Source organism: Equus asinus, chromosome 16 (genome assembly GCF_041296235.1).
Source record: "Equus asinus isolate D_3611 breed Donkey chromosome 16, EquAss-T2T_v2, whole genome shotgun sequence".
NCBI lineage: Eukaryota > Metazoa > Chordata > Mammalia > Perissodactyla > Equidae > Equus > Equus asinus.
In genome coordinates this window covers 14,576,278-14,602,813 of record NC_091805.1, presented here as the reverse complement: position 1 = coordinate 14,602,813, position 26,536 = coordinate 14,576,278, and the positions used below count along the sequence as shown (strand labels likewise).

The 26,536-nt window shown below is 36.4% G+C and overlaps 1 protein-coding gene across 13 annotated transcripts in view; it reads left to right on the top strand.

Moving 5' to 3' along the window:
* Window positions 1–26,536, top strand: part of ZZZ3 (zinc finger ZZ-type containing 3) — a 117,803-nt gene that overhangs the window by 67,381 nt on the left and 23,886 nt on the right. For 7 of the 13 annotated variants that reach the window (XM_044749546.2, XM_044749542.2, XM_070486622.1 and 4 more), the window contains 6 exons: window positions 19,431–19,569; window positions 22,283–22,430; window positions 22,517–22,632; window positions 23,320–23,391; window positions 24,396–24,497; window positions 25,153–25,248. In XM_044749546.2, coding sequence (XP_044605481.2) covers window positions 19,431–19,569; window positions 22,283–22,430; window positions 22,517–22,632; window positions 23,320–23,391; window positions 24,396–24,497; window positions 25,153–25,248 — 673 coding nt within the window. The remainder of the gene's footprint in view (window positions 1–19,430; window positions 19,570–22,282; window positions 22,431–22,516; window positions 22,633–23,319; window positions 23,392–24,395; window positions 24,498–25,152; window positions 25,249–26,536) is intronic. The other 6 variants (XM_070486632.1, XM_070486628.1, XM_070486626.1 and 3 more) reach the window with 1 other exon arrangement.

Below are 26,536 nucleotides of genomic sequence, written 5' to 3'. Positions count from 1 at the left end.
ATGAACAGATAGGTCACTTACTTTAATTAAATGTGGTGTATTGTACATAGTTATTTACAAAGTCATGTATATTTTTATGTGTGTGAGACTCAGATTTATTTTTCTGGAAAATTTCCTTTTGCAAAAAGACAGAAGTATAAAAGTGTTAGGTGTCATTATCACTTGAAGGTCAGTGTGAAATGATGTTAAACACTTACTAAATATTAGTGAATCAGTAAGAAAAAGTGTTTGTTGAGATCATCAAAGTTAATCCCCTCGCCATTCAGAGTCTGCTGTTGACAAAATGAAAACCTCAAACCTCACATAAACTAACATTTTGAGTCAATTAATTCAGTGTAAGAGTGAGAAAAAAATTTACAATGTAAGATACTTTATTAGTAACTAAATTTTTGTTAATCGCAGAACGATCCTGTAAGCCTTATGTGTTCTGAAATTTATTATAGATAAAGCATTCTGACTTTATAATGTGAAACTAAAACAGGGGGCTAAGAATGTAAATAACTGGTTCTGTTTGAGAATCTTGCGTAGTTTACATTTTGTTTAGATATTTTATAAGTGTTTTATAACTTTAGTTGAGGAGAACTATCAGTATGTATATAATTGCTTAAATATTTCATACTTTGGGTGATTTGGAGGATTTGGTGCTTAATATTTTAAATTCCTTTTGTTTCTAGAATGTCAGAAATAAGATTTTAAATTTGAAATATTATCTTTTGCTTTTTTTTGAGGAAGATTAGCCCTGAGCCAGTATCTGCTGCCAATCCTCCTCTTTTTTTGCTGAGGAAGATTGGCCCTGAACTAACATCCATGCCCATCTTCCTCTACTTTACATGTGAGATGCCTGCTACAGTATGGCTTGATGAGTGGTGTATAAATCTGCACCTGGGATCCGAACTGGTGAACCCCGGGCTGCTGAAGTGGAACTCACAAACTTAACCGCTGTGCCACCGGGCTGGCCCCCTGTTTTTTGGTTAGAAGAAATTCTTTGAAACAATGGTTCATAAAATTTCCGTCCATATAAAACTTACCACGTCTTGTTTATTTTTTTTTTCCCCCTGAGGAAGATTAGCCCTGAGCTAACTACTGCCAGTCCTCCTCTTTTTGCTGAGGAAGCCTGGCCCTGAGCTAACATCGTTCCCATCTTCCTCTGCCCTACATGTGGGATGCCTACCACAGAATGGCGTGCCAAGCAGTACCATGTCCACACCCGGGATTCGAACCGGCGAACCCCAGGCCGTAGAGAAGCGGAACCTGCAAACTTAACCGCTGCGCCACCAGGCCGGCCCCCCATGTCTTCTTTAAAATGTAGATTCCTGGGCCTCTACTCAGAGATTGTTTTAGTAGATTTGGGACAGGGACTAGGCACCTGGATTCTTAACATGCACCTTGAGAATATGGATGCAGTTGGTTCTTAGACCCCTTTGAGAAACTGCCTTTACAGACTTTTTCTGCCCCCTTTAAGAGATTTCTGTGACCCTACGTTTTGTGGGATGGAAGAGAAATATTATCTTCACTTTGTCTGGAGGAAGGTGATATTGGGAGAGAGATAGGGCATAGTGGAGATATGTCCTTGAGAACATTTTTTGTCATTTCTTTGATTCTAAGAAATGACTGAAATCTCTCAGCTTTCTGGAGGACTTCAGTGAAGATGCAGTACTGTTTGAAGACCACAACAAGCATGCAAACTCACATTGTATGGATTTTGTGATTATTAATTTGAAAATAGGCATTATTCTTACAAATATGATTTTCTAGTGTCTCAATAGTCTAGCAGAAAATTGAATTGGCAGACTCTGGAAGAAATAAGTGGTTTTGAGAAATTATTATTTTTTCATTTCTAGGCATAGTAATTTTTATCTGCCATGTTCAGAGTCCCAGGTCTAACTAATTAATTTAAAACTGCCTTAATGATAGTGTGAAAAAATTACAGTTGCTTGTTAATCATGCTTGTAAATCATGTAAAAAATAATGATTGTGTAAGATCTCCATCTGTTCTGGCTTACTAAGTGTCCTTAATTAAGTGCAGGTGAATTTCTGGTTGGTCCCTGGCACTGTGATTTAGGGCTCCCCAGTATTTCAGTACTAGCGTAATTGCCTTTGCTTAAAGCTGATGTTTCGGTACTATAGATCTTTTAAAATTAATTTTATCAATCAGTTGTGCAGTCTGGTTGCTGTTGCTTTGCTCTGACTTAACTCAGTTCAGCTAACATCTGTTGAGTGCCTACTATAAGTTTGGCATAGGCTTAGACACTGCATATATAAAGATGAGTAAGATTTGGTCCCTTTCCCCAAGGAGTTTAGGGAGACATATTTTAAACCACTACCTGATTTCCATCCCCATTTGTATTTTAGTCACACAGTCTTGCTTTCAGTTCTTCCAAATATTTTGCTCCCTTTTACCATCAGACTTTTTTCTTATGCCTGCAATGTCTCAATTAATCATTTAATATCTTAAGGATATTTATGAAGTTAATACTCTTCCATAACACTTGAGATGTGATTGCAGTGTGTTTGTGTGTGCCTTTCGTTTTGTTTTCCTTTCCTAGTAATTGGCACAGAACAGATGGACAACTGATAATTGGCAAATAAGTACACAGAAGAATACATGAAGTTTTTTATTCCCTTAACAACTCTACTTTTTCTATATTTGTCCTTAGCTGTCCTTTCTTCCTTTTCTTATCAGGTTTAGATTCCCTGATCTTTAAGTGCATAGCTTTCCTGCCAGCTTTTTTCCTCCCGTCTCCCATTGCCTTTCCTTTGTTCCTCCTGAAGAAAAATCACATACTTCTGCATGTTGGTACCACTGTAAATTCATGGTTTCCAGTTATAGTTGGGGGCCTCTCAGGTGTCCTTTACCTTCTGTATTTCCTTAATCAGCTTTTTCTTCATGACTATTTAAAATCTTTTTTACTCTCATTAAGCGCCTGTCACTCCACAGATGACCTGGCTTTCTGCTTCATGAGGAAATAAAAGGAAGCAGAGCAGAGCTACCTCAATGAATATCTTGCCACATATTTATCTATATCTGTACCCATCCTTCGTGAGTAAGAGCATAGCCTATTGATTATGCTCTTGGGAGTTAGAGAGGCTTAGTTGGGTTCAAATCCACCACTTGAAACCTTGGGTAAGTTGCTTAACCTCCTTGAAGTTTTGTTTCCTCATCTATAAAAAGAGTAATAATACCTATGTATAGGGGTGCTGGCTATTGTAAAGGGCTTAGTGTAATATCTTATAAGTATTAAAGTTTCAATACAAAATCATGATAGTGCTCATGATGATAATGATAAACCATCCTTAAATAAGTGAATCAGGGGATCTCTTTTTCCCACCTGTTGGGTCCCATCCCCTCTTTCTTTTAGGGATTTGCTCTATTTGTTCTTACTCTTAACTGATTTTTTAGTCAGCCTGTCTACTGGGCCCTTTCCCATCAGCATTTAAACGTGCTTAAATCATTTCTGGTTTAAAAAAATCATCTTTTCGGGGCTGGCCCCGTGGCCAAGTGGTTAAGTTTGCGCGCTCCGCAGCAAGTGGCCCAGTGTTTCGTTGGTTCGAATCCTGGGCCCAGACATGGCACTGCTCATCAGACCACGCTGAGGCAGCATCCCACATGCCACAACTAGAAGGCCTCACAACAAAGAATATACAACTATGTCCCGGGGGGCTTTGGAGAGAAAAAGGAAAAAAATAAAATCTTTCAAAAAAAATCATCTTTTCATTTTTCATAAAGTTTTTCAACGCTGTCCTACTACCTTCTCCCTTTCATAGCTGAATTTCTTGAATAAGTTTATTCTACTTTCTACTTTCTGTTTCTTCTTTGTTCACCTTTCACTCACTCCTGAAGTGCTGAAGTCTGGCTTGGACCTCCATCACTGCAGTAAAGTGACGTGCTAGTGATTTCCTTGTATGAAATCCAGTGAACTTATCACGGTCTTTTCCTTTAGATTTTTTGTTAGGAGTTGGCTTTGTAGGCCCTCTTTCTTGAAACATTTTTTTCAGCTTCTTTTGTCTCGACAGTCACCAAGTGCTATAGAGCCTATCTGATAAATCTCAGATTACTAACTCTGTCTCCATTCTCACTACCTTAATACAGTCCATCTTCCCCTGGGTTATTACAACGGCCCATTAATTGGTCTCCCGCTAGAGTCTTGCTGTACTCTAATCTCTTCTCCTTCTTCTGATGTGAATGGTCTTTTTCAAATGGGAAATTTTTATTTTTCTCCAGCTTAAAACTTCTCTGCAGCTTCTCATTGCCCTTAAAATCAACTTCCGTCTTGGCTTTACAGAGCTCTGTGTAATTGATCCCTTCCTTCCTTCCGAGCCTCATCTCTCTTCACTCCCAGTCACACCAAACCTCTGTTGTGGTCTTAGGTGCTGTGCTTTGCTTAGAAGTGTTTCGGCATAATGTCCCTACCGTTTTTTCTGTTTGGAGCAGTCCTTGAACTCCTTCCCTTCTACCCATATTTCCCAGCTAATTCCATTTCTTCTTTCTGGTCTCAGTTGAACATCTTTTGGGAAGCTTTCCCTGACTCTCAGAAATCTTTGTTCAATGCCCTCCTATGCTGTATGCTTCTGTCTTTACGATACCCAGCACCCCATGTTGTAATTGTCTGTTTACTTATTCGTGTTGCCTCCTTGACTCATACCTTTGTTAGGAAATGATCCTTGTCTGTTTTGTTCACCATTGTATCCCGACTGCTTAATGCAGGACCTTAGTTTAGCAGGTCAATGAGTTAATGAATAAATGAGTGAAATCTTAGTGGTTCTCCAAGTATTTGAAACTGAAAAAAGATGTTAAAAATCATACTTTGGCATCAGAGTATAGAGATATATATGAAGCTTATTTAAGCCTTCTATTTAAATCAGACCAAGTGGCTAATCTTTCCTGACTGATTTTAAGCCAGACAAAACAACACAGTGATGAGAGAGAAGGAAAATATAGCTTAGCTGTCTTACTTGACTTTCTTTTTGGTATTGTAGAGAAAGACTGTAGACTCCAATGTAGATCTATTTTAGGCCAGTTTCCAGGTACTAAGATAGATTCTGAAAAGAGAAACCTGATAACTTTTGTTTTAGAGGCCACTGAAAGAATGACTGTTTTTGGGATAGTTGATGAAACCTTCATGCAAAAGAAAATACCCTTTGAAACACATTAGAAATTATGCTTCTTTCAGGAGGCTAAGTGTATATTGAGAATGTACAAATGAAGACTTTTGGCAAAGGGACAAGTGTTTTTGTACAACTATTTGAGGCTATCAAAACTCCTCTTTAATTATGAATAACGTGTTTTAGTTAAGCATTGCCTACCCTGTTTATGATACATTAAATTAAAAAAAAATCTCCTGATATGCTTCTTTCTCCTCTGTTTTCTGTTGTCGAATTAGTATTTGTACTAGTAGATGAATAAGAAGAGTTGTTAAATAGGCTAATTTTATTACTGTTCTGCTATATTTAAAAATAAGGCAGGAAATTAAGGCCTCAAGTTAGGTTTTGGATAATTTCTGATTTTTAGGTTTGGGCTAATTTTTCCCAGTGTATAAAATCTAAGCTCAATATTACACATAAATTAGGATGTGTAAATAATCATAGTATGGAAAGAATTTTATGGCAACCATCTTTTACCAGTACTTAACCTTTCTAAGTTTGGCTTATGCCATCTGTAAAGTGGTAATAATACCTATTTCAAAGGATTTTTGATCAAGAATAAGTATGATCACATATGTGAGCATAATTAATATATACTCAATAAATATTTGTGGAATGAGAGTACAAGTAAGGCCACAATAGCTGCACAGAAAATAAAATTAATAGTAGTATGTACAATGAGGCTAAAAGGTAGCAATATCAGTACAAGAAAAAGAAGTTTCTATTCTCTTTTGTGATTTTAAAATTTTATATAAATCCAGCTCTTATCAGATGCTTATACACCTAAACACAACTTTAACCATTCATTTATTTAATTACACTTTAAAAACCATTGTACTATAAATACTTAAGTTGCTCTAATATTGTTATATAAGAGAACTACCATTACTAAACTGAAGGAACTGTTGTCCTTCAGCTTTTCCTTCTCCCAGCCTCCTCATCAAAATGTATTTTTTAAGAGTATATAGAAGTTATGCCAGGCATAATGGTTTCTATTTCAATGTCACTACTGTGCTGAAGCACTAAAATTAAAAGACTAGACTTGTGCTTATTTAATAGCTTAGGTTGTATAACTATAGTCAGTCTAGAGATTAGATTTATTTGACAAAGATTTTACATTTGAAATGCTCTAACAGTTATCACTCTTAATCAGAATAGAGATAATATCTAAAAAGATACTTTGAACAAATATTCATATTGGACAGAGATAGTGGCTGAAAATTATTTATAAATTGGTGACTTCTAGAACCATTAGAATGCTCTATATGGTAAAGTTTAACCAGAAATAAATAACAGTAAATTTGCTAACATAAAGTTTTTAATTTTAAAATAATTAGATGGGATCTCTTAAATTCTGGTATTTCAACTGGTGGAATCTTAAATACATACCTCAACTAAATACTTCCCCATTTGCTTTCCAAGATAACAAAGCAACAGTGACTACAGGGAAGGTTGGGACATTTATTTTATTTATTTAAATAGTTTTTTTTAAAGAACATTTTTAGATTTATAGAAAAATCAAGAACATATTACAGAGAGTTCTCATACACTCTCTGCCCAATTTCCCCTATTATTAATAATCTTATATTAGTATGACACATTTGTTAGAATTAATGAATCAATATTAATACATTATTATTAACTAAAATCCATACTTTATTCAGAGCTCTTTAGTTTTTACCTAATATCTTTTTTCTGTTCTAGAATCCCATCTAGGATACCACATTATATTACATTTAGTTTTTATGCCTACTTAGGCTTCTCTTTTTTCCTTGTTGTTGATGACCTGGTCAGTTTTGAGGGGTACTGGCCAGGTATTATAGATTTCTGTCTATTGGAATTTATCTGATGTTTTCCTCATGACTAGACTAGAGTTGCAGGTTTTGAGGAGGAAGACCACAGAGCTAAAGTGCCATTTATATCATGTCATACCAAGGGATATATACTATTAATATGATTTGTTGCTGTTGATCTTTATCACCTGGCTGAGGTAGTATTTGTCAGGTTCCTCCACTCTAAAGTTATTGTCCCTCTGTCCAGTCGCTGTGCATAGCCCACACTTAAGGAATAGGGAGTTTTGTTCTCCCTCCTTGAGGGCAGAGTATCTACAAAAATTGTTATATATGTAAATTATAATCTGTCTTCCTCTGGCTCACTCTCTCTCCCCCCTTCTCTCTCTCTCCCTCCCTCCCTCCGTCTTTCTCTCTCCCCTCTTTCTTCATTCAATCATTTTATATCAATATGGACTCATTTATTTTTATACCTTGGGTTATAATTTAATACTACTTTACTTTGTTGCTCAAATTGTTCCAGCCTTGGCCATTGGGAACCTTTCTGTTGTCCCATCAAGGTGGTCTGTTTTTGTTGCATGTGTTTGTTTTTTGGGCACTCTCTTACTTTCTGGCACAAAATACTCCAGACTCACCGTGTATATTTCCTGCCCTAGCCCTAGAATCAGCCCTCTCTCCGAAGAACCTTGGTTTCCTTTGTTGGAGAACAGTATTAGAAACCAATATTTAGGTGCTGTGTTTGCTCATTGCTACTGAGGGGCGTTGTTGCTTTTATTTAGCTGTCTCAGCTGACAGAGCAAGAAAATACATGTGTGTATACTCATCTGTGTATATACACCTATCTATAAATATTTCTGTATGTAATCACCTGTATCTACACTAAGCTCAACATGAGTTTGTATTTTGACTCTACCTCTAATACATTATATTATCACATGGATCATTGTAGCTTCCTTGCCTTCCTTATCTGTAAATTCCCACTCCAGCACTGGCAAACCTGGCCGTCTCCCACCCATTTATTTAATTGTTTAATTCTGTTATATATGTATAGTAGTATTAGAATTGTTAACTCTTAACCCTGTGGGAAATAACTAAGTCAATTAAAATAAAGTGCTTCTGTGCAGTTCCTTTTGCCTTTAATCTTAGGAATTCCGCTCATTTCCAAAGTTATCTAGGTCAGTACCTTTTCCTTCTACCCCCCTCGCTGAGGTTGTTTCATACATTTATAATACAGTTAGATCCTTCTGTCACACTTTACATTCCTTCCTAGGATCCCCTGACCTTCTAAATGATTTTTAAAAATTTACATACATTGATTCATTCTTTATGCTTTAAAGTTTTGTGAGTTCTGACAAATGCATAATATCATGCATACAATATTATAATATTATACAGAATAATTTCACTGGTATAGGAAAAAAACCCCCTTTGCGTCATATATTCACCCCTCTTCCCTTTTCCCAAACTTTTTGGGAACTGTTGATCTTTTTACTGTCTCCGTAATTTTACCTTTTACAAGGTGTCATATAATTGGAATCATGATACATAACCTTTTTAGACTGAATAAATTTTTATTTTTTAAAGATTTTATTTTTTCCTTTTTCTCCCCAAAGCCCCCCCGGTACATAGTTGTATATTCTTAGTTGTGGGTCCTGCTAGTTGTGGCATGTGAGATACCGCCTCAGCATGGCCCCACGAGCAGTACCATGTCCGCGCCCAGGATTCGAACTGACGAAACACTGGGCCGCCTGCAGCAGAGCACGCGAACTTAACTACTCGGCCACGGGGCTGGCCCCAGAAATTTATTTTTTAAATGCTCTTTCCTGGTATCCTTAGAAGCCATTTTGGAATGGTGTTGATGGAAATCTAAGCCAAACTTCCATCTGATATAACGCCTCTATAGCATCCTTTGATGGTGGTCCTTCAGTATCTCTTTGAACTTACCTAGTGACACGGAACCCACCACTTTTTGAAATCTTGCCTTGTATTGAGCTTCAGATTCCTCCTTAGAGCTTCTACTGAATGATGTGAGTTTGACTTCGGGGTGACTTAGAATATGTCTCTTCCTTTCTCTACAAAGCAGACAGTTTTAATATGCTCTCTTCTGCTAGCTACGTTCCTTTAACTTCTCTGCTTTTCAGAATCCTAGCTGGTTAACAACTTGTGGGTACTCTTCAGTGTTAAATAGAGTGTTCAGAATGTAATCTTATACATCAGCTATGTAGCGTTCTATGTGATTTCCATTGCCATTTTCATCTCTCTCAAGTTTATCTTAACACATTGCAGCCATTTTAGCCTTCCAAATGCAAATGTTTTCTTATGTCATCATCGTTCAAAACTTGACAGTTGCTCCCTTTTGCATTAGAGTGGTACTTCTTTATGCAGGACATGTTTCACAATAATCTGTGGAGTTTAAAAAAAAATATAGATGCTCAAGCTGTACTTCCTGGGGATTCTGGAAGTGGAAAGTGATTTTAGAGACTCTTATTTTGTGGAAGAGGAAACTAAAGGCCTGATAGGCTAATCAGTTTGATCCTGACCACAGCTTGGAATGGGATTAGAACCCGTATCTCTTGGTCCTATCAGATCTACAGCTCTTTCTAGTAGTCATTTAAAGACTTTTTTGTGTGTTCTCAACTTGCCCTCTTGCTATGTTTTCTCCATACTATCACCTTGTCTCAGCGTACATCGCACTTAACCTGCCTCTGTGCTTTTCCTTGCACTGTTTATTCTACCTCGAATACCTTAATCTCTTTTTGCCTTTTCTGTTGAAATACCACATATTTTTCAGGATTCAGCTTGCTTTTTACTTCTTACATGAGATACTGCTTGGTTCTTCCAGGAATGATCACTTTATTCATAACATGCTTATGCACTCATCATGGTTAGTCAGATTTTACATATGTGTTTTTCTCTTACAGTATGTTAATCATTATAGTTCTTACAAATTTTTGGAATTGGCTAGGAATTTTATAAGCTTTCTTGTTTTTCAATATTTAAATAAGCAACTACCAATATACACATGCACACCCTCTTACCTAAATTGTAATGATCTTGAGGGTAGGGCTGCATATTGATTACACTTGTATCCTTCAGAATGGCTAATATAGTACTATGTACAATGAGCATGCTTGATAAGTGTTTGAATGGGTTCATACAAGTTCAAGCTAATATTATATGTTTTTGAGCAGCTACTTCACACTTTAACCTCATAAATGAACTTAGGATCAGCTGGGAGGATCACAATTTTTTGTGCCTCTTAAGGCAAGTTCGTGCCATCCTATACTTGTCTGGTGGTTTTACAGTTCAATTCCAGATTTTTTGTTTATGTGGTTAAATTTCATCTTGTCTAGTATTCTAGCTTGCTTGTTATTTTTAAATGCTGATTTTTTTCATCTGTAGTATTTGCTATTCTTCTCAGCTTCATGTCACCCATGAATTTGGTAAGTATGCCTTCTTTGTGTGCATCTAAGTCTCAAATATTGAAAAGGATAGAGGCTTTATGTACCTTTAGCTTACCTAAAGAACTCACAAGAACATATATACCATTGAAAGTGTTCTTACAGAGTTGTTTAACCACTGAAAAGTCATCCATTCAAATAACTATTCAGCTTATATTTTCTTTTGTGGTTTTTGTCTGTTTTCATCTTTCTGAGCACTTTATACTTCTTTTGAACCTCTTTTAAGGTGTACCTAAGTTAATTTTAAGGTGTACCTAAAAATTCCTGCCTTCAAGAAGTAACTATTTAGCGTGCTAGAGAACAGCCAGTCTCTTCATAAACCGTAGCTGTATATTCCAGGTAATTTCTTTTTAGAAGTAACCTCTGTGAGAGAAAAGCTGTTAATGTATCATGAGTAGACATTGTGATGTAGGGGAAACTTACCCCTTAGGTCTTTTCAGTACCTTCCTCTCTGAGAGCAATTTCTTGGCATGCATCTTGCTATGGGCCGAGCTGATAAACCCAGGTCTTAGATATGATTCTGTATGAAGAAAACAGTAACTTAATGCTGTATTTATGTGTACAATATAAAGTGAGTCCATTTTTAACTCAGGAAGAATGTATAATATTGAGTGACCACAGTTGAACAAGTGTCTGATAATCCTAGAATGTTTCATTTTGAAAAAAGGTTTTGCAGTCACTAATCTGGTCTGTTCTTCTCATTTTATAGCTGAGGAAGCAAAGGCCTGAGGTTTACTGACTTGAATAAGGTTCCATAGTTAGTTGCTGATAGAGCTGAGACTTGAACCAGGACTCCTTTGCGAATCTTAAAGTTCTAAAAAGGTAGAAGTGATCTCTCTGTAACATTTTCTTCCTAGAAAACTTTCCCTATCAAAAAAATTGTATAATATCGTAAATATAACAGTAATGCAATAATTATATACAGATATAGAGTAATTATAAAATTAGTCTATAATTGTTTAACCACAATCCAGGTTAAGAAATACAATATTGACAGCACTTCCAAAGTTCCCTTTACTAGTTCCTCAGTTATCCCCTTCCTCTTCTCAGAGATAACCACTATCTTACTTTTGTGAAAATTATTCTTTGCTGTTTTAAAAGGTTTTACCACCTATGTGTGTATCCCTAAACACTAAAGTTTACTTTAGTTTTTGAACCGTACTGCATGTACTCTTTTGTGAATCATTATATTTTTCATATTTTATTTGTGTTGATATAAATAGGTATAGTTTGTCTGTTTTCATTGCTGTATAGTATTCCATTGTATACCTCTACCATAGTTTATCCATTCTGCTTAGATGGACATTTGGGTTGTTTCTGATTTTGAGTTGTCATAAATAAGGCTGCTGCGAATACATGCTTCTGTGTATATTCAAGAATTTCTTGAGGTTGCATGCCTATATATAGGATGTCTGGGTCTTGGGGTATGTACATCTTCAGCCTCACTAGATAATTAGAAACTGAGATATTCTAGTCCACTGTGAGAGGGCTGTTTGCTTCCTGTTTGCCCTTATTCCTAGAGTGTAGCCCTTCAGGATCTCAAGCCAAAGCATAGGCTGGTTTCCTAGAGCCTCTCCCCTTGGTAGGCCCTGGACTCCGCCTTTGCTCTTCTACCATTTTAGGATATCAAAAGCACTGCTCAGCCTCTCAGTCTCTGCTTCTGGATCAGTCAGTTGCTCCAGGGTAAAAGTACCCCCCAAAATGTTTTAATTTTCTGATTTCTGTCGTCTCATGGATCTTGACCTGGTGTTACCTATGCTTCTGTTAAGCTCTTTGATGCTTTTAAATATTTTTTACAGCCTGTCGTGCATAAAGAGTTTGTTCTGAATTTGCCTACTCTACATTTCCTGGAAGTGGAAATTTGTCCCCATTGGGCTTTTAGTTTTAATTACTATATTTTTAAAATGTGAATTTGCTTTCTTTTCAAAGCTGCACTCTCAGTTTTTTGTTTCTTATTCCCTATAGCTATTTTCAAGTTTGTCCTTTATTCTTATTCTTTGTGTTTTGCTTTCTTGTATGCTTGGTAACTTTCTTTGGAAAATTATTTATTGGTTATCTTTGAGGCCTGTGATGAAGATGTATTCCTCTGGAGAAAATTGCATTTGCTTCTGTGGGTGTCTTGGTGGGGAATGGGCGTGTGTGTACCGGTCCAGAACCACTGCTTTAAACTATAGTCATGGCTTCAGTTCTTTTAGGCCACTCAGGTAAGATGATTTGGGGCAGCAAATATGTACAAGGACTGTATTGTGGTAACAGCTTTTTATGGTTTGTTTTTTTTTTTAAGGAAGATTGACCCTGAGCTAACATCTGTGTCTATCTTCTTCTATTTTATGTGGGATGCCACCACAAAGTGGCTTGCCCAGTGGTGGTAGGTCTGTGCCTGGGATCCAAACCTGTGAACCCCGGGCCACCGAAGTGGAACGAGTGAACTTAACCACTATGCCAACAGGCTCGCCCCTGGTTGAAATTTTTATCTGCTTTTCTTGAGTCTCAAAGCAACTCTCCTGTGGGATGAGACCTGAGGGGTAGTGTTGTAGCTTAATGGGAGAGGGTCTCCTGTTAGAATGTCTACCTTGGTGGCTCTGTCTTCTGTTCCCTGGCCAAGTGAAGGACAGAAGATAGAGCTCAAGCTTGCAGGGTTCAGTACCTGCCCTCAAGGCTAAAGCAGTTTTGTGTTCCGTTTGACTCTCCCACTTTACGCCTTCACTTGGATTTTGGCCTGTTAATAAAAAGTCTTGGTATCTTACTGATTCTTCCATGCTTTTAAAATAATCAAGTGCATGGATTTTTCTTTACTTGTTTTTAATTCATCATTTTTAGTTATTTTCATATAGGGTTGATCTTTATACCTGGAAAGACATATTATCAGAAGCCGAGGTATTCGTTTCTGTAAGGCTTTTTGATCACCCTCTAATGACTTCTGGACTTAAATAAAAAGTGAGTGAAAGGTCATTTATGAATTATTGAATTTGCAGATCCTATAGTTCCAGTGTTTGAAACCCTTCATGAAGGAAGAGACATTTCCCTCCCAGATAGTTGTACACTGATAGATTGTTAGGATGGAATTTGTTGTTGTTTAAAATGACCTGATTGTTATTCTTGAGGAACAATTCACTGTATTAACATAGGTTTGTCCTATTGAAAATGAAATCTAGCATATATCTTGCTCTTCTTTCTCTTATTTCCTTCTTCTCACCAATGCGTACATGTGCACATTTGTAAAATGTGCACACATGTGAAACATAATTGGTTAAGTCCTCTGATTGTAAGTTTTTCTATACCCCTTTCCCTTTTCTTCTTGCAGTGAATTAAACTAATACATTTATTCTTATGTTATCCTACTTCCTCTAGTTTTTTTCAGTGTGTTTAATCAAGCTCACTGTTCATAGAATGATCAAGCTGCTCTTTTCTAGTAGCAAAGTGTAATGAATAGCTTCTTCATTACTCAGTTTTTATTTAGGGAAATTATAAAACTTAGGAAAGCTAAAAGAATAGTATGATAAGTATGTGTATGCTCTTCTGCTAAATTCACCAGTTGTTAACAACTTAACATTTTGTAACATTTGTTTTCTCTCTCTCCCTTTCCCCCATCCTCCTTCTCACTCCATATACTATAAAACTTTTTCATTTTGCTGAGCCATTTACAAGTATGTTATAGACTCATCACCCTCATACTTCAGTATATCTCTCTTAAAAACAAGAACATTCTCCTGCGTAACGTTAAATACCTTATTACACCCCAGCAGTTTGGCATTGATACCATAAAATGATATAATCTACAGTCCTTATTTAAATTCTTCCATCTGTTCCCCAAAATGTCCGTTTCCCCCCATGGGATCTTATCCAAGATTATGTGTTACAGTTGGTTGTCACGTCTCTGTATCTCTTAATCTAGGGCAGAGTCTAGCAGACTTTTTCTTAAAAGGCCAGATAGTAAATATTTTAGGTTTTGGGGATCAACTCCACTTTGCAACTACTCCACTCTGTCATTGTAGCTAGAAAGCAGCCAGAAGACATTTTATAAACAGATGAGTGTAGCTATGTTCCAATAAAACTTTATTTATAACAAGAGACAGCCCATAGGTTGTAGACCCCTCATCTGAAATAACTTTTTCTTTTAAATGACACTTTTTTTTTTTTTTTTGAGGAAGATTAGCCCTGAGCTAAATCTGCTGCCAATCCTCCTCTTTTTGCTGAGACAGACTGGCCCTGAGCTAACATCTGCTGCCAATCTTCCCCTTTTTGCTCAGGAATACTGGCCGTGAGCTAACATCTGTGCCCGTCTTCCTCTACTGTATATGTGGGATGCCTAACACAGCATGGCTTGCCAAGTGGTGCTGTGTCTGCACCCAGGATCTGAACTGGTGAACCCTGGGCCCCCGAAGCGGAACATGCAAACTTAAGCACTGCGCCACCAGGCCAGCCCCTTTAATGGCACTATTTTTAATGACTGTTTGAAAAATTAGGCCAATTTTTTGGCAGAATAGTCCTCAATCTGAATTTTTAAAAAGCATTTCTCATTAGTTTTCTAAGATTACAAATGCCAGGTAACCTTAAGAGTTGTTTGTAAAATAGAAACAGAAATCTGATTCCTTAAAAAAGATTCTGGTTTGGTTGTAAATGTAATCTTTCTTTTTCTTTCTCTCTCTCTCTCTCACAGTGTGTGTAATGTTACTGCCCAGAAATTGGACAATAAAATTAAACTTCTAGATTGCTAATTCTTTGGTATTCTCTTTCGGACATTAAGATTTTTACCTATATTCTCTTTCATATAAATGTTTTTATATTCACAGAAGTGAATAAAGAATTCAAGAGGCCTTGGATAATGAAAGGTGGTGAAAATAACTTAGGTATAGACTTGAACAGTATTTATATTTTAGCCAAATATAATTCCATAATATAAAACCTAAAGTTGTTTTTGCTTTGTGTTGAAGACGTGAAACAAAACTAAATGAACAATTTTTCTCCACAGGTAAGCTCATTATTCTTAACATTAGATTCAGCTTTAGAAATAGATAACAACTTTGATAAATTTAATACAAAGTTGTCCGTGTGGGAATGCTTTAACTATACTTGTATCCATGCAAAAGTAGATACTTTTCTTTTTAAGTCATTCTGTTCTCTTACTTGGTTCTATGAGTAGCAAAAGTAAAAGTGGCATGTTTTACTGGAAGTAGAGTTAACGGATTTTTAGTGCTTGAATTTCCTTTATAAACATCTTTGGTGATTGATCACTATCCTACCATCTTTTATTGGTTTTGACTGAGACACGGTTTTTCTTCATATTGTGCCTTTATCACAATTTGATTCTGGTTTGACCCTTTATGCCCTGTAAAACAAGACTACTTCCTTTTCTTCATAGATACGTGTTAAATAGAGATTGAAATAATATTCTACTGGAGGTTTTTATTTCCAGGCCACATATTCTCAGAGTCTTTATCTGTTCCTCACATCTCCACACTAAATGCTGATATGTTCTTGGCAAGTTACTTAATTTGTGCCTTTGTTTCCTTATTTGTAAAATAAGGATAATGGTACCTGTTTATAAGTTCGTTGTGAGGACTGAGTTAATTCACTTAAAATACAACAATTTCTGCATATAGTCCAAATTCAGTAAATGTTAGACACTACTGTTATTTCTTATTATGTAGTTTCTCATACACCTTGTCTGTTCATGGACCTGTTTGTCTCAAAGCAGAGCTGAGTACAGTAGCAGGTGATCTGATCAGCCTGGGAAGAGTACAGTGATCATGTATCCCATTAATTTGGACTAAAGTTGGAGGTGTTTTTTTAATTCATTCTGGAGAATTTCAAACATACAAAAAAGTAGACAGACTAGTATGATGGACCCTCACATACCTGTCCTCCGGCTCCAACAGCATGGCCAGCCCTGTCTCATTCACTCTCATTCGGTTTCTTTTCTCCCTCTCTTAGTGTAATTGTAGCTCCCCTACTATACCTCACTTCCATTCCTGATTTACCTTAATAATTATGAAAGCTTTTAGGATAGTGCCTTGTTCTCTTTGTAGTTACTGAGTTAATGAACAAAAGAATCTTGCCTCAACTAATGCCTGGATCTGCTTTTAGTACTTTGCTTTTGGAGGTAAAGTGAGTGGGTGGGTAGGCTTGAAAATAAATTTGTCTATCTTACTGTTTTTTTAGTTGTCACCTCGGTTTTTTGATTCCTTCTATTTCTGCTGAGGGATATATATATATGGTATTCTTACTGGTAAAATCTCTGAGTACTCTTTGTCTTTACTCATGTTTATCCTAGGCCTTTCAATCTGGTAATCATTTTTTCTTGATTAAAGAGAAGCAAAATAGGGGTTGAAGAGTTATACTTTGTCATCTCTGTTAGAATTATTATTATTATTTTTGTGTGTGAGGAAGATTGGCCCTGAACTAACATCTGTTGCCAATCTTCCTCTTTTTGCTTGAGGAAGGTTGTTGCTGAGCCACCATCTGTGCCAATTTTCCTCTATTTTATGTGGGATGCTGCCACAGCGTGGCGTGATGAGTAGTGCTGGGTCCACGCCAAGGATCTGAATCCGTGAACCCCAGGCTGCCGAAGCCGAGCATGTGAACTTAATTAACCTCTATGCCACCACGCTGGCCCCAGAATTATTTTTTTAAAGTCAGAATTATTGTGGAATAATTTACATATAGTAAGATTGTTATAATTTATTGGCTTCAAATAGAGCCCTTTTTCCCTGACTGTCAATAACTGACTGTAGCAGTTTTTTTTAAGCCTCCACTTGTTTTTTCCATAACCCTGTTCTTACTTATGCCTCATTAATTGTTACTGTGCTTATAACAGTTTACTCAAAGTTTAGTAGACTCAACAGTCATTTTTATATTGATGATACAGAAATGTGCAACTCTTCTTTTAAAACAGGAGTGAATCCTATCATAGAGATACCAGGACAAGCCTTTGGTTATTCTGCTAGTAGTGGATAAGTTCTGGAGGTCGAGCATGGCAGTTAAGGGTATTGCAGAGAGGACAGGTTCTCGTACTCAACTCACTACCGTCACCCCAAGACTGAGCCTGCGTGAGCCTGCCTTGTAGGAACGGCCAGAACAAGCAGGGCTGTACACTTGCATATTCCTCAAACTAAACAGAGGCTTAGGGAAAGTGAGTTTAGACGTCACCTCTCTACCTGATCCAGGACTGACTTAGTACAGCCTTGCTTTCCAACTCAGCTCTGACCTTTCAATTAACTCTCTGTAGTTTGAGAGGGGTCTTACCCTTCAGTGTTAGCAGTTTTTTTACCTTAATTATTAAACATTTCATCAGGGGTTAGTTAACAAGGGACTTGAGAATAAGAATAAGGTGTGTTTTAGCAAGAGGCTGAGAAACTTTTCTTTTTCTTTCTTTTTTTTCTTGAAAAATTTTATTTTTTTACTTTTTCTCCCCAAAGACCCCCGGTACATAGTTGTGTATTCTTAGTTGTGGGTCCTTCTAATTGTGGCATGTGGGATGCTGCCTCAGCATGGCTTGATGAGCGGTGGCATGTGGGATGCCGCCTCAGCGTGGCTTGATGAGCGGTGCCATGTCCGCCCAGGATCTGAACCGACGAGCAGCGGAGCGCGCGAACTTAACCACTCTGCCACGGGGCTGGCCCCAGAGAAATTTTTCTGATAGACAATATCATGTTGTAATTACACCATGGCTGTGAACCTCAAAATTGCATTGTTTTTCCTTTGAAAGTTCTGCAAGTTTGCCAACTTTTGAACTGAAAAGATTCAGTATATTTTTTGATTGCACAGAATATCCGTTCATTCATTTGTTCATTCAAAAAACATTTATTGAGGGCCAGTCCTTGTGGTTAAGTTCAGCACACTCTGCTTTGACAGCCTGGGTTCGGCTCCTTGGTGTGGACCTACACCACTCTGTTAGCGCCCATGCTGTGCTGGCAGCCCACGTACTAAAAAATAGGGAAAGATTGGCATGGATGTTAGCTCAGGGTGAATCGTCCTCAGCAAAAAAAAAAAAGGGAAAAAACTTTATTGAGCATCTATATGCTGGAAAATGTGCTGCACTGGAAAACAAAACAGTGAACTTTTCTGATGTGTTTGCCACTATGGAGTTTACAGTCTAGTGGGAAACAGAATGAAATTTATTTGAAGCCATAAAGACAAATTGTGCTTCGCTAAAACTTTAAGGCCTTAACCACTTGTTTTGAAGTGAATTTGAAGTGAGTTGTTCTTGATTCTTTTTGCAAAGTGTATTTGAGCATTCAAGGCTTTTGGGTTAACATGTTTCCATATGTGTATTGATATGTGAAATTAGACAGTCAGAGAGGCAGGACAATTTGAACCAAATAAACAAGAAAAAAGAGAGAGAGAGAGAGAATTAATTAGTATCATGTACCAGAGTGAGATTTCAGGATAATGACAGGTAGTAGATTTGTGTGGGTAAATTATATGTTAGCTGTGCTAAAAGGACCTTTGTAGGCAAGGAAGTAAAAAGGTATCTTTAAGGACTTTCTTTAAAACTGTTCAATACTTAAGAATTGATGGGAAAGTAAACTGCCTCCAGGTTGGAGGTAAAATAAAAGGAGCAACTGAGAATCACGGCACCTAAGATCATGTCTGAATTATGTGACAGTTTCTTGTAACTCTGGGCAAGAAAATGGACCTCACTTTCCTTGTTCTGACAGAGTACAACAGAAGGGCTGAGTTTGGTGATCTCTCCTAGTGCTAAAATCTTAATGATTTTAATTGTTTTTTATTTAGCAGTTTCTTAATGACTTTGTTGGAAAGTCAGGATGCTTTCTCATTTTCTGCACTTGTTCGGGTTCAAGATTTAAAAACTTAAGATGGAATAAGGCTTTGCTTTCTCTAACTGATATTTTCTGACTAGGTACTTCGTAACTCAGGAAGACCTCATTTATTCCCAGTAATATGTTTTACTAAACTCTTTCAGGTAACTTTAAAAAGACTGTGTGACTTACTAGTAGATCATGGCTTGAACTCAGTTTTTATTTATTGTTGTTGCTGGAAAATTTTAGTGAGGTGTTTTTCTTTGTCTCTGTAGTTATCAGAGACTGTTACAGACGATTGCTGTACTCGAGGCTCAACGTTCTCAAGCAGTCCAGGACCTTGAAAGTTTAGGCAGACACCAGAGAGAAGCTCTAAAAAATCCCATTGGATTTGTGGAAAAACTCCAGAAGAAGGTATATATAGAGAGAACCTTTCACGATTTATTGAGATATATTTGATAATAACTTGGTTCATTGTTTTTATATGGGTATATACTTTTTTAAATGTTTAATTTTTTCCCCTCTGTAATTAACCATACTACTGAAGGCAGCCACTGCCTTCCTTCACCCCCACCAAACACAACAAAATACCCCCGTGAGGACAGCTAGGAGCTTTAATTGGATATTTGTACAGGAACTTGATGTCCTTTTCCTTAGCCGTTTTTGTGATCTTTTCCTTTTACCTTCCCCATCTTGGAGTGTTTTCCCTCTTGTCCTTTCAGGACTTCAGGATTAGTGAAGCTAAAAGAAAAAATACTTTGGGATTTAACTGCTTAGTTGCAAGTTACTTTTGTAACTCTCAAGATAGATAGAAAACAATGGTGATAAAAACAAAACCTCTGTTTTAAATGTCTTTAAGATTATGGTTGCCAAATCCGTGAGGAAGAGGTATGAATTATTTACTTAATTTTGAACTGTCTTTTATCTTAGTATAAAAAATTCCTTATAATTTTCTGTTTTCCTTAAAACAGAACTTTCATCTTTAACAGTAAACCATTTGAAAACAATTCAACTTTTTCTAATAACTTTCTTGGTATATAAGTAAGGTAATCTAGACGTGCGTCCATGCTGCAATATGTGTCTTGAATTAGGGACACACTAAGTGTTCAATAAATTTGAGAGGCGTGACATTAATCAGCATTGTGTGAAAAGATTAAAACTTAAGAACTATAGAGAAGAATCCTCTTCTTCACCTAAAAAAACAAAAACCTAGCCTGTATAGTATGACAACTTCAGTTATTAGTTACTGGTTTTTCTTAGTCATAGATGTGGTCTGCTAGGTGTCAAAGGAACAACCCTGGGGACTTTATTTCATTTAGATGCATTACTTTATTATTTGGATCTTTCTAGTTAGTTATTTACTCGACAAATATTCCTTTCTCTTCATGCTTTCAGAACATTAAATATCATAATGGATATAGACTCTCTATATTGATTTGTTAGAAATCATTGCATTTATTAAACAGTTTCGTGGTGCACAAAGATGTACAATGGTTACTTAGAATGGATTCAACTGAAACAGACAGATTAGAAAAGTAAATATTAATAAAAAATTTATTAACCTTAATCTCATTTTATTCGTGTTCCTGGGCGGACAAAAAGATGCAGTTAGGCACATTTACTAGATTTGTATGCAGTTGGTTGTTTGCGGTTCTCCATTTCCAGATTTAGTTTAGAACTGAATTTATTTTCACTTTATATCTGAAACAGAGATGTGATATTGATCATCTTAAGAATTTTTTACAAAAATGTACAGACGTATATTAAATCCAAATACTTTAGTAATCGTGACAGACTTATGTTCCTTAGGAAGAAATTTTTTTACTGGGTTTAATTTAGAAGTTTGATTAGGTTTACTGTGTTAGTTTAGTTGTTGACATGAGATCTGTTTGTTTTAGTGGACATCTAAAAACGCCTAATTAAAATTAAGGAAACTTGTGGTATATACAATGCAGGAAACATTTAGCTTTCTTTGATATTACCATCATTATTTTAAAAGACACTCTAATTTTACAAAAGTTGAGCCTTGGACCAATATCTAGTATTATGATGATGGTGATAATGCTATATGTCAGTCATAAGCAAAATAAAAACTAAGAATTCTGTGTCACAGAGTGGATTTTTCTTGCCGGTTTCATAATTTATGGCTTGATTTTTTTCTCAGCATTTTATTATGAAAAACGTTAAGTACACAAAAAAGTTGAAAGTATTGTATAGTTAACACACACATATCCGCTCCCTGGATTCTATACTTAACTTTTTACTGTATTTGCTTTATCATGTATCTGTCAGTCCTTCAGTCCATCATTCCATCTTATTTCAAGGTGGGAGTACATTTGATACATTCCAGTGTTGCAGATGTATACACTTAACACCAAAACACTTCAGAATGCATATTTTTAACTAAAATTTTTTTTAAAACTTTCTTTTTAAGGTGAAATTTATATGGTGAAATTCGCAAATACTGATTGAACCATGATATGGGTTCTGACAAATACATCTACCTGTGTAACCCAAATCCCTATCAAAAGATATTGATCATAATGACCTGGTTTTAGTAATTATGACAACTACTGACTTCTCTAAAGGTGGTGGTAAAGTAACTGAATTCCAAGTAAATCAAAGGTGTGGTTTTGATTCTCAAGATATCATAATTTTTTGTACATGTGGTTAGAGTTATATATTGTGAAAATAACTCATTGTTTTATGGATAAGTTATGAACATGGAGGTACATTTAAAATGAATTCAGTGTGTCAAGTCTCATCTGTGGCAAACAAACACATTTCATATGCTGTTTTTAGAGATAAAAGCCTTTCTTTGCTTTCCTGTTTATGTTTAAAGTTTGTTAATCATAAATTATAGTTTATCTATATAGTTCAGCTTTTGAGCTCTATCCAAAAATAGTGCTTATGTTTTGTTAAATTCATTCTTCCTTCACTTGCTATCATCTTTTCTACTTGATGTTTAGGCTATATTATCTTACCTTTTTTGGCTATTGGATTCAAACAGTGAATAGAAATGCCCAGTTGATGATTATTTGGATTTGGACTCATCTGAAAATATGGGTATAGTTGATAATTTCTTGAATTAAATGTAGACTGTTACTTTATTATTTTTCTCCCCCAGGCTGATATAGGGCTTCCGTATCCGCAGAGAGTTGTTCAGTTGCCTGAGATTGTATGGGACCAATATACCAATAGCCTTGGGAACTTTGAAAGAGAATTTAAAAATCGTAAAAGACATACTAGAAGAGTTAAGTTAGTTTTCGATAAAGGTAAGAAATTACATGATAAGAATTTAAGGAGAGAAATAGCTGGCAAAGTGTTGCTTTAATAATCCTACACATGGTCTTCTTTTCAGTAGGTTTACCTGCTAGACCAAAAAGTCCTTTAGATCCTAAGAAGGATGGCGAGTCCCTTTCGTACTCTATATTGCCTTTGAGTGATGGTCCAGAAGGCTCAAACAGTCGTCCTCAGGTAAGCAGTATAAAGCGTCAGAATAGGAAAATTTGAATTGTAGACAAAACATCTTAACATTTTCCTGGTGTGTATTCTTAAAAATCAAGCAATCTTTCACTGAAGATAGTGGAGACATGAATTTTGAAGTTAAGAGAAACCTGGGTTGGAACCCCAACTCCACCACTTACTGGCTGTGGAACTTCAGATGTCCTTTATATTCAAGTCTGCAATCTGCAGCTTCCTCTTCTGTAAAACGTGATTATTACCTGAGCTGTAGAGCTGATGTGAGGATTAAATGAGCGGTGCATGAAACATGCCTAGTGCAGTGCCTGACACACAGTATTTATTCTAAAAATAAGACCTCTTTGTTTGTAGTGGAATGTAACTAGGATTTGAGTCCTGGCCTTGCCGCTATTAGATGAACCTTGGTAGACATGTGGGTTCAGAATGGAAAAGCATTATTTTCTTTTCTTTAAAATGAAGTTGCTGTCATCTATATCACAGGATTACTAGGAGTATAAAAGGAAATGAACTGAAGGAATGTGAAAACATATGTAAACAATAAATTATGTACACATTAAAACAATTAATTTACTAAAATATTTTGAAATGAATAAAAAATTCCACAATTTGTGTGTTATTTGGCTATGTCAAAGGATAGTCTTTGTATTTTCTCTTTGACAAAAGCCTCATTTTTATATGCAGATGATAAGAGGACGCCTGTGTGATGATACCAAACCAGAAACATTTAACCAATTGTGGACTGTTGAAGAACAGGTAATAGATATTTCTAAATTGCATAGGTTAAAAAAAAGGTTAAAATTAGAGTCAGTATTATGAGTAAAGTGTATATTGTTGTATGTCATCCCTCTTAACCATGAATTTAAAATATTTAAACTTATTTCTGTATACCTTTTTGTACACTTCAAGAATTTTGAATTTTGAGAACATACGAATTCCTTTTTGGGGATGATTTTTAAAGAAGGAACCTGGGTCTTGGGAGGGGATTGAAAAATGTAGTAAAATGGATAGAATAAAGTTTTTGTAATGTATCTTTGGGAGGGAGAAAAACCTGGGGCCACGTAAAGCTGTGCCTCAAAGTGAATTCTTATTTTTGTCGTGGAGGGGAGCTAGCAAAGCCAGGTCAGAGTGTTGGGTTACATTTTGGATTGTTTGTGAATAAGGTTTGAGAAACATCTCTGTCTCCTATGAGGATTAACCTCACAGCTATAAAGAGTTTAGTAGTTTATAGAGAGCTTTAGGAAACCTTTATTTCAAGCATCCAGGTTATTCTGCATCTTTAGGACTATGGGAGAATTTAGGAGATAAGTCAGAATATTAAAATCAGATATTTGCATGGAGGACCACACAAAAGAGGGAAAAGTCTCTGTTAGTATTCTGTCTAAATTCAAATGAATTTACACATTTTTGTCAAATCTATAGGGGCGAGCCTAAACATAGTCTAGCAAGAAAAGATGGCCAATGGAAATCACTAAGATGTATAAAATGCTAATTAGTTAGTTAATTAAATTTTTAGGGTGCTGTCTTTTTATTGAAATGAATAGAAAACTTTATAAGGTCTTTCATAGGTTTAATCTCTCATCTCATTTTCCCTGTGACAGCTTAACTTTCTTACTACAAATTTTTCTACCATGAGCATTTCTACTGACCTAACCCCCAAAGTTGGGGAGGGAGTGTTATAGCTTGCAATGAAATGTGAATGTATTTATTTAGAAACTCAGTATTAAACTTTCTTAAATTTGGTCTTCGGTTTGGCTTAGAAAAAACTTGAACAGCTACTCCTGAAGTACCCTCCTGAAGAAGTAGAATCTCGACGCTGGCAGAAGATAGCAGATGAGCTGGGCAATAGGACAGCAAAACAGGTGACTGAGGAAATGGCCCTGTGTGTTTGTTATGTTTTTGATAGTTTTCTTTCTGAAGGTTAATACGGCTGACCTCAGATCTGCTGCATCATTTTTAGCTACAGAGGTGCTATAGTGTGTGGGCTTTAAAAATTTTATTAGCTTTGTATATTTTTGTATTGATTTCAGAAGTAACTTGGGATAATTCTGCTTTGGATCATTACTAAATACTAAAGAATAAAAATGTAATGGTTTTATTGTCTCTTGAATGTTTAATGAGTGCAACAGTTACATACTTTTTTGTTAGACTGCTGATAGATTTGTGACATTGCCTTAGTCAGTATTCCCTGGTTATCTTTCTAAAATAAATACTGAGCAGTTTTCTCCTTCACATTCCATCAATACTAATAGACATGTTTTTATGCTACAAGCATGAGTGTTCACAAGTTGTAAATGTGTCTTTAGCTTTGGAATCAAACAAATTTAATTTAATGATTTTTTTTTGTCTAGATTTTAAATGTAAGTGTCTTGGTGGCAGCTTAAAATTATTTCTAGGTTTATGATAAATTTTAAATTGTTAACAATCATTAAGATACATGTACATTTTAATTTTTAAAAACTATTCAGGTATTACGTATCTTGTGATTATGTTAAAAGGCTTGTCATGTTTCCTTAGGTTGCCAGCCGAGTGCAGAAGTATTTCATAAAACTAACGAAAGCTGGCATTCCGGTCCCAGGCAGAACACCAAACTTATATATATACTCCAAAAAGGTAAAAACTAAACTCTAGATCTTAGATTAAACTCATCAAAGTCAGAATTGCTGTGCAAAATTGTATATATTTATCAGAAGAGAGTTTTTTTTAATTGAGGTAACATTGATTTATTACACTATATAAATTTCAGGTGTACATCATTATATTTTGATTTCTGTGTCGACTACATGATGTTCACCACCCAAGACTAATTACCACCCATCCCCACACACGTGCCTAATCACCCCTTTCTCCCTCCTCCCTCCCTCCTTCTCCTCTGGTGACCACCAATCCAATCTCTGTGTCTATGTGTGTTTGTTGTTGTTTTTATCTTCTATTTATGAGTGAGATCATATGGTATTTGACTTTCTCTCTGTAACTTATTTCACTTAGCATAATATCCTCAAGGTCCATCCACGTTGTTGCAAGATTTCCTTTTTCTTTTTATGGCTGAGTAGTATTCCGTTGTGTATATATACCACATCTTTATCCAGTCATCCCTTGATGGGCACTTAGGTCATTTCCAAGTCTTGGCAATTGTGAATAATACTGCAGTAAACATAGGGGTGCATATATGTTTACGAATTGTGTTTTTATGATCTTTGGATAAATAGCCAGCAGTGGAATCACTGGATCATATTGTAGTTCTGTTCTTAATTTTTTGAGGAATCTCCATACTGTTTTCCATAATGGCTACCCCAGTTTGCATTCCCACCAGCATTATATGAGAGTTCCCTTTTCTCCGCATCCTCTCCAACACTGTTATTTCTTGTCGTCTTCTTTTTTTTTCTTTGAGGAAGATTAGCCCTGACCTAACTGCTGCCAATCCTCCTCTTTTTGCTGAGGAAGACTGGCCCTGAGGTAACATCCATGCCCGTCTTCCTCTACTTTATACATGGGAAGCCTACCTCAGCATGGCTTGCCAAGTGGTGCCATGTCCGTACCCGGGATCAGAACCAGTGAACCCTGGGCTGCTGAGAATCGGAATGTGCAAACTTAACTGCTGCGCCACCAGGCCGGCCCCCTGTTGTCTTCTTAATTATCGCCATTCTGATGGTGTGAGGTGGTTTCTCTTTCTCATTGTAGTTTTTTTTCAAATTTTTCCCCCTTCTCCCCAGAGGCCCCCAGTACATAGTTGTATATTTCAGTTGTGGGCCTTTCTAGTGGCATGTGGGGTGCCGCCTCAGCATTGCTTGATGAGCAGTGCTAGATCTGCGCCCAGGATCTGAACCAGTGAAACCTTGGACCGCTGAAGCAGAGTGCTTGAACTTAAGCACTCAGCCATGGGGCTGGCCCTCTCACTGTA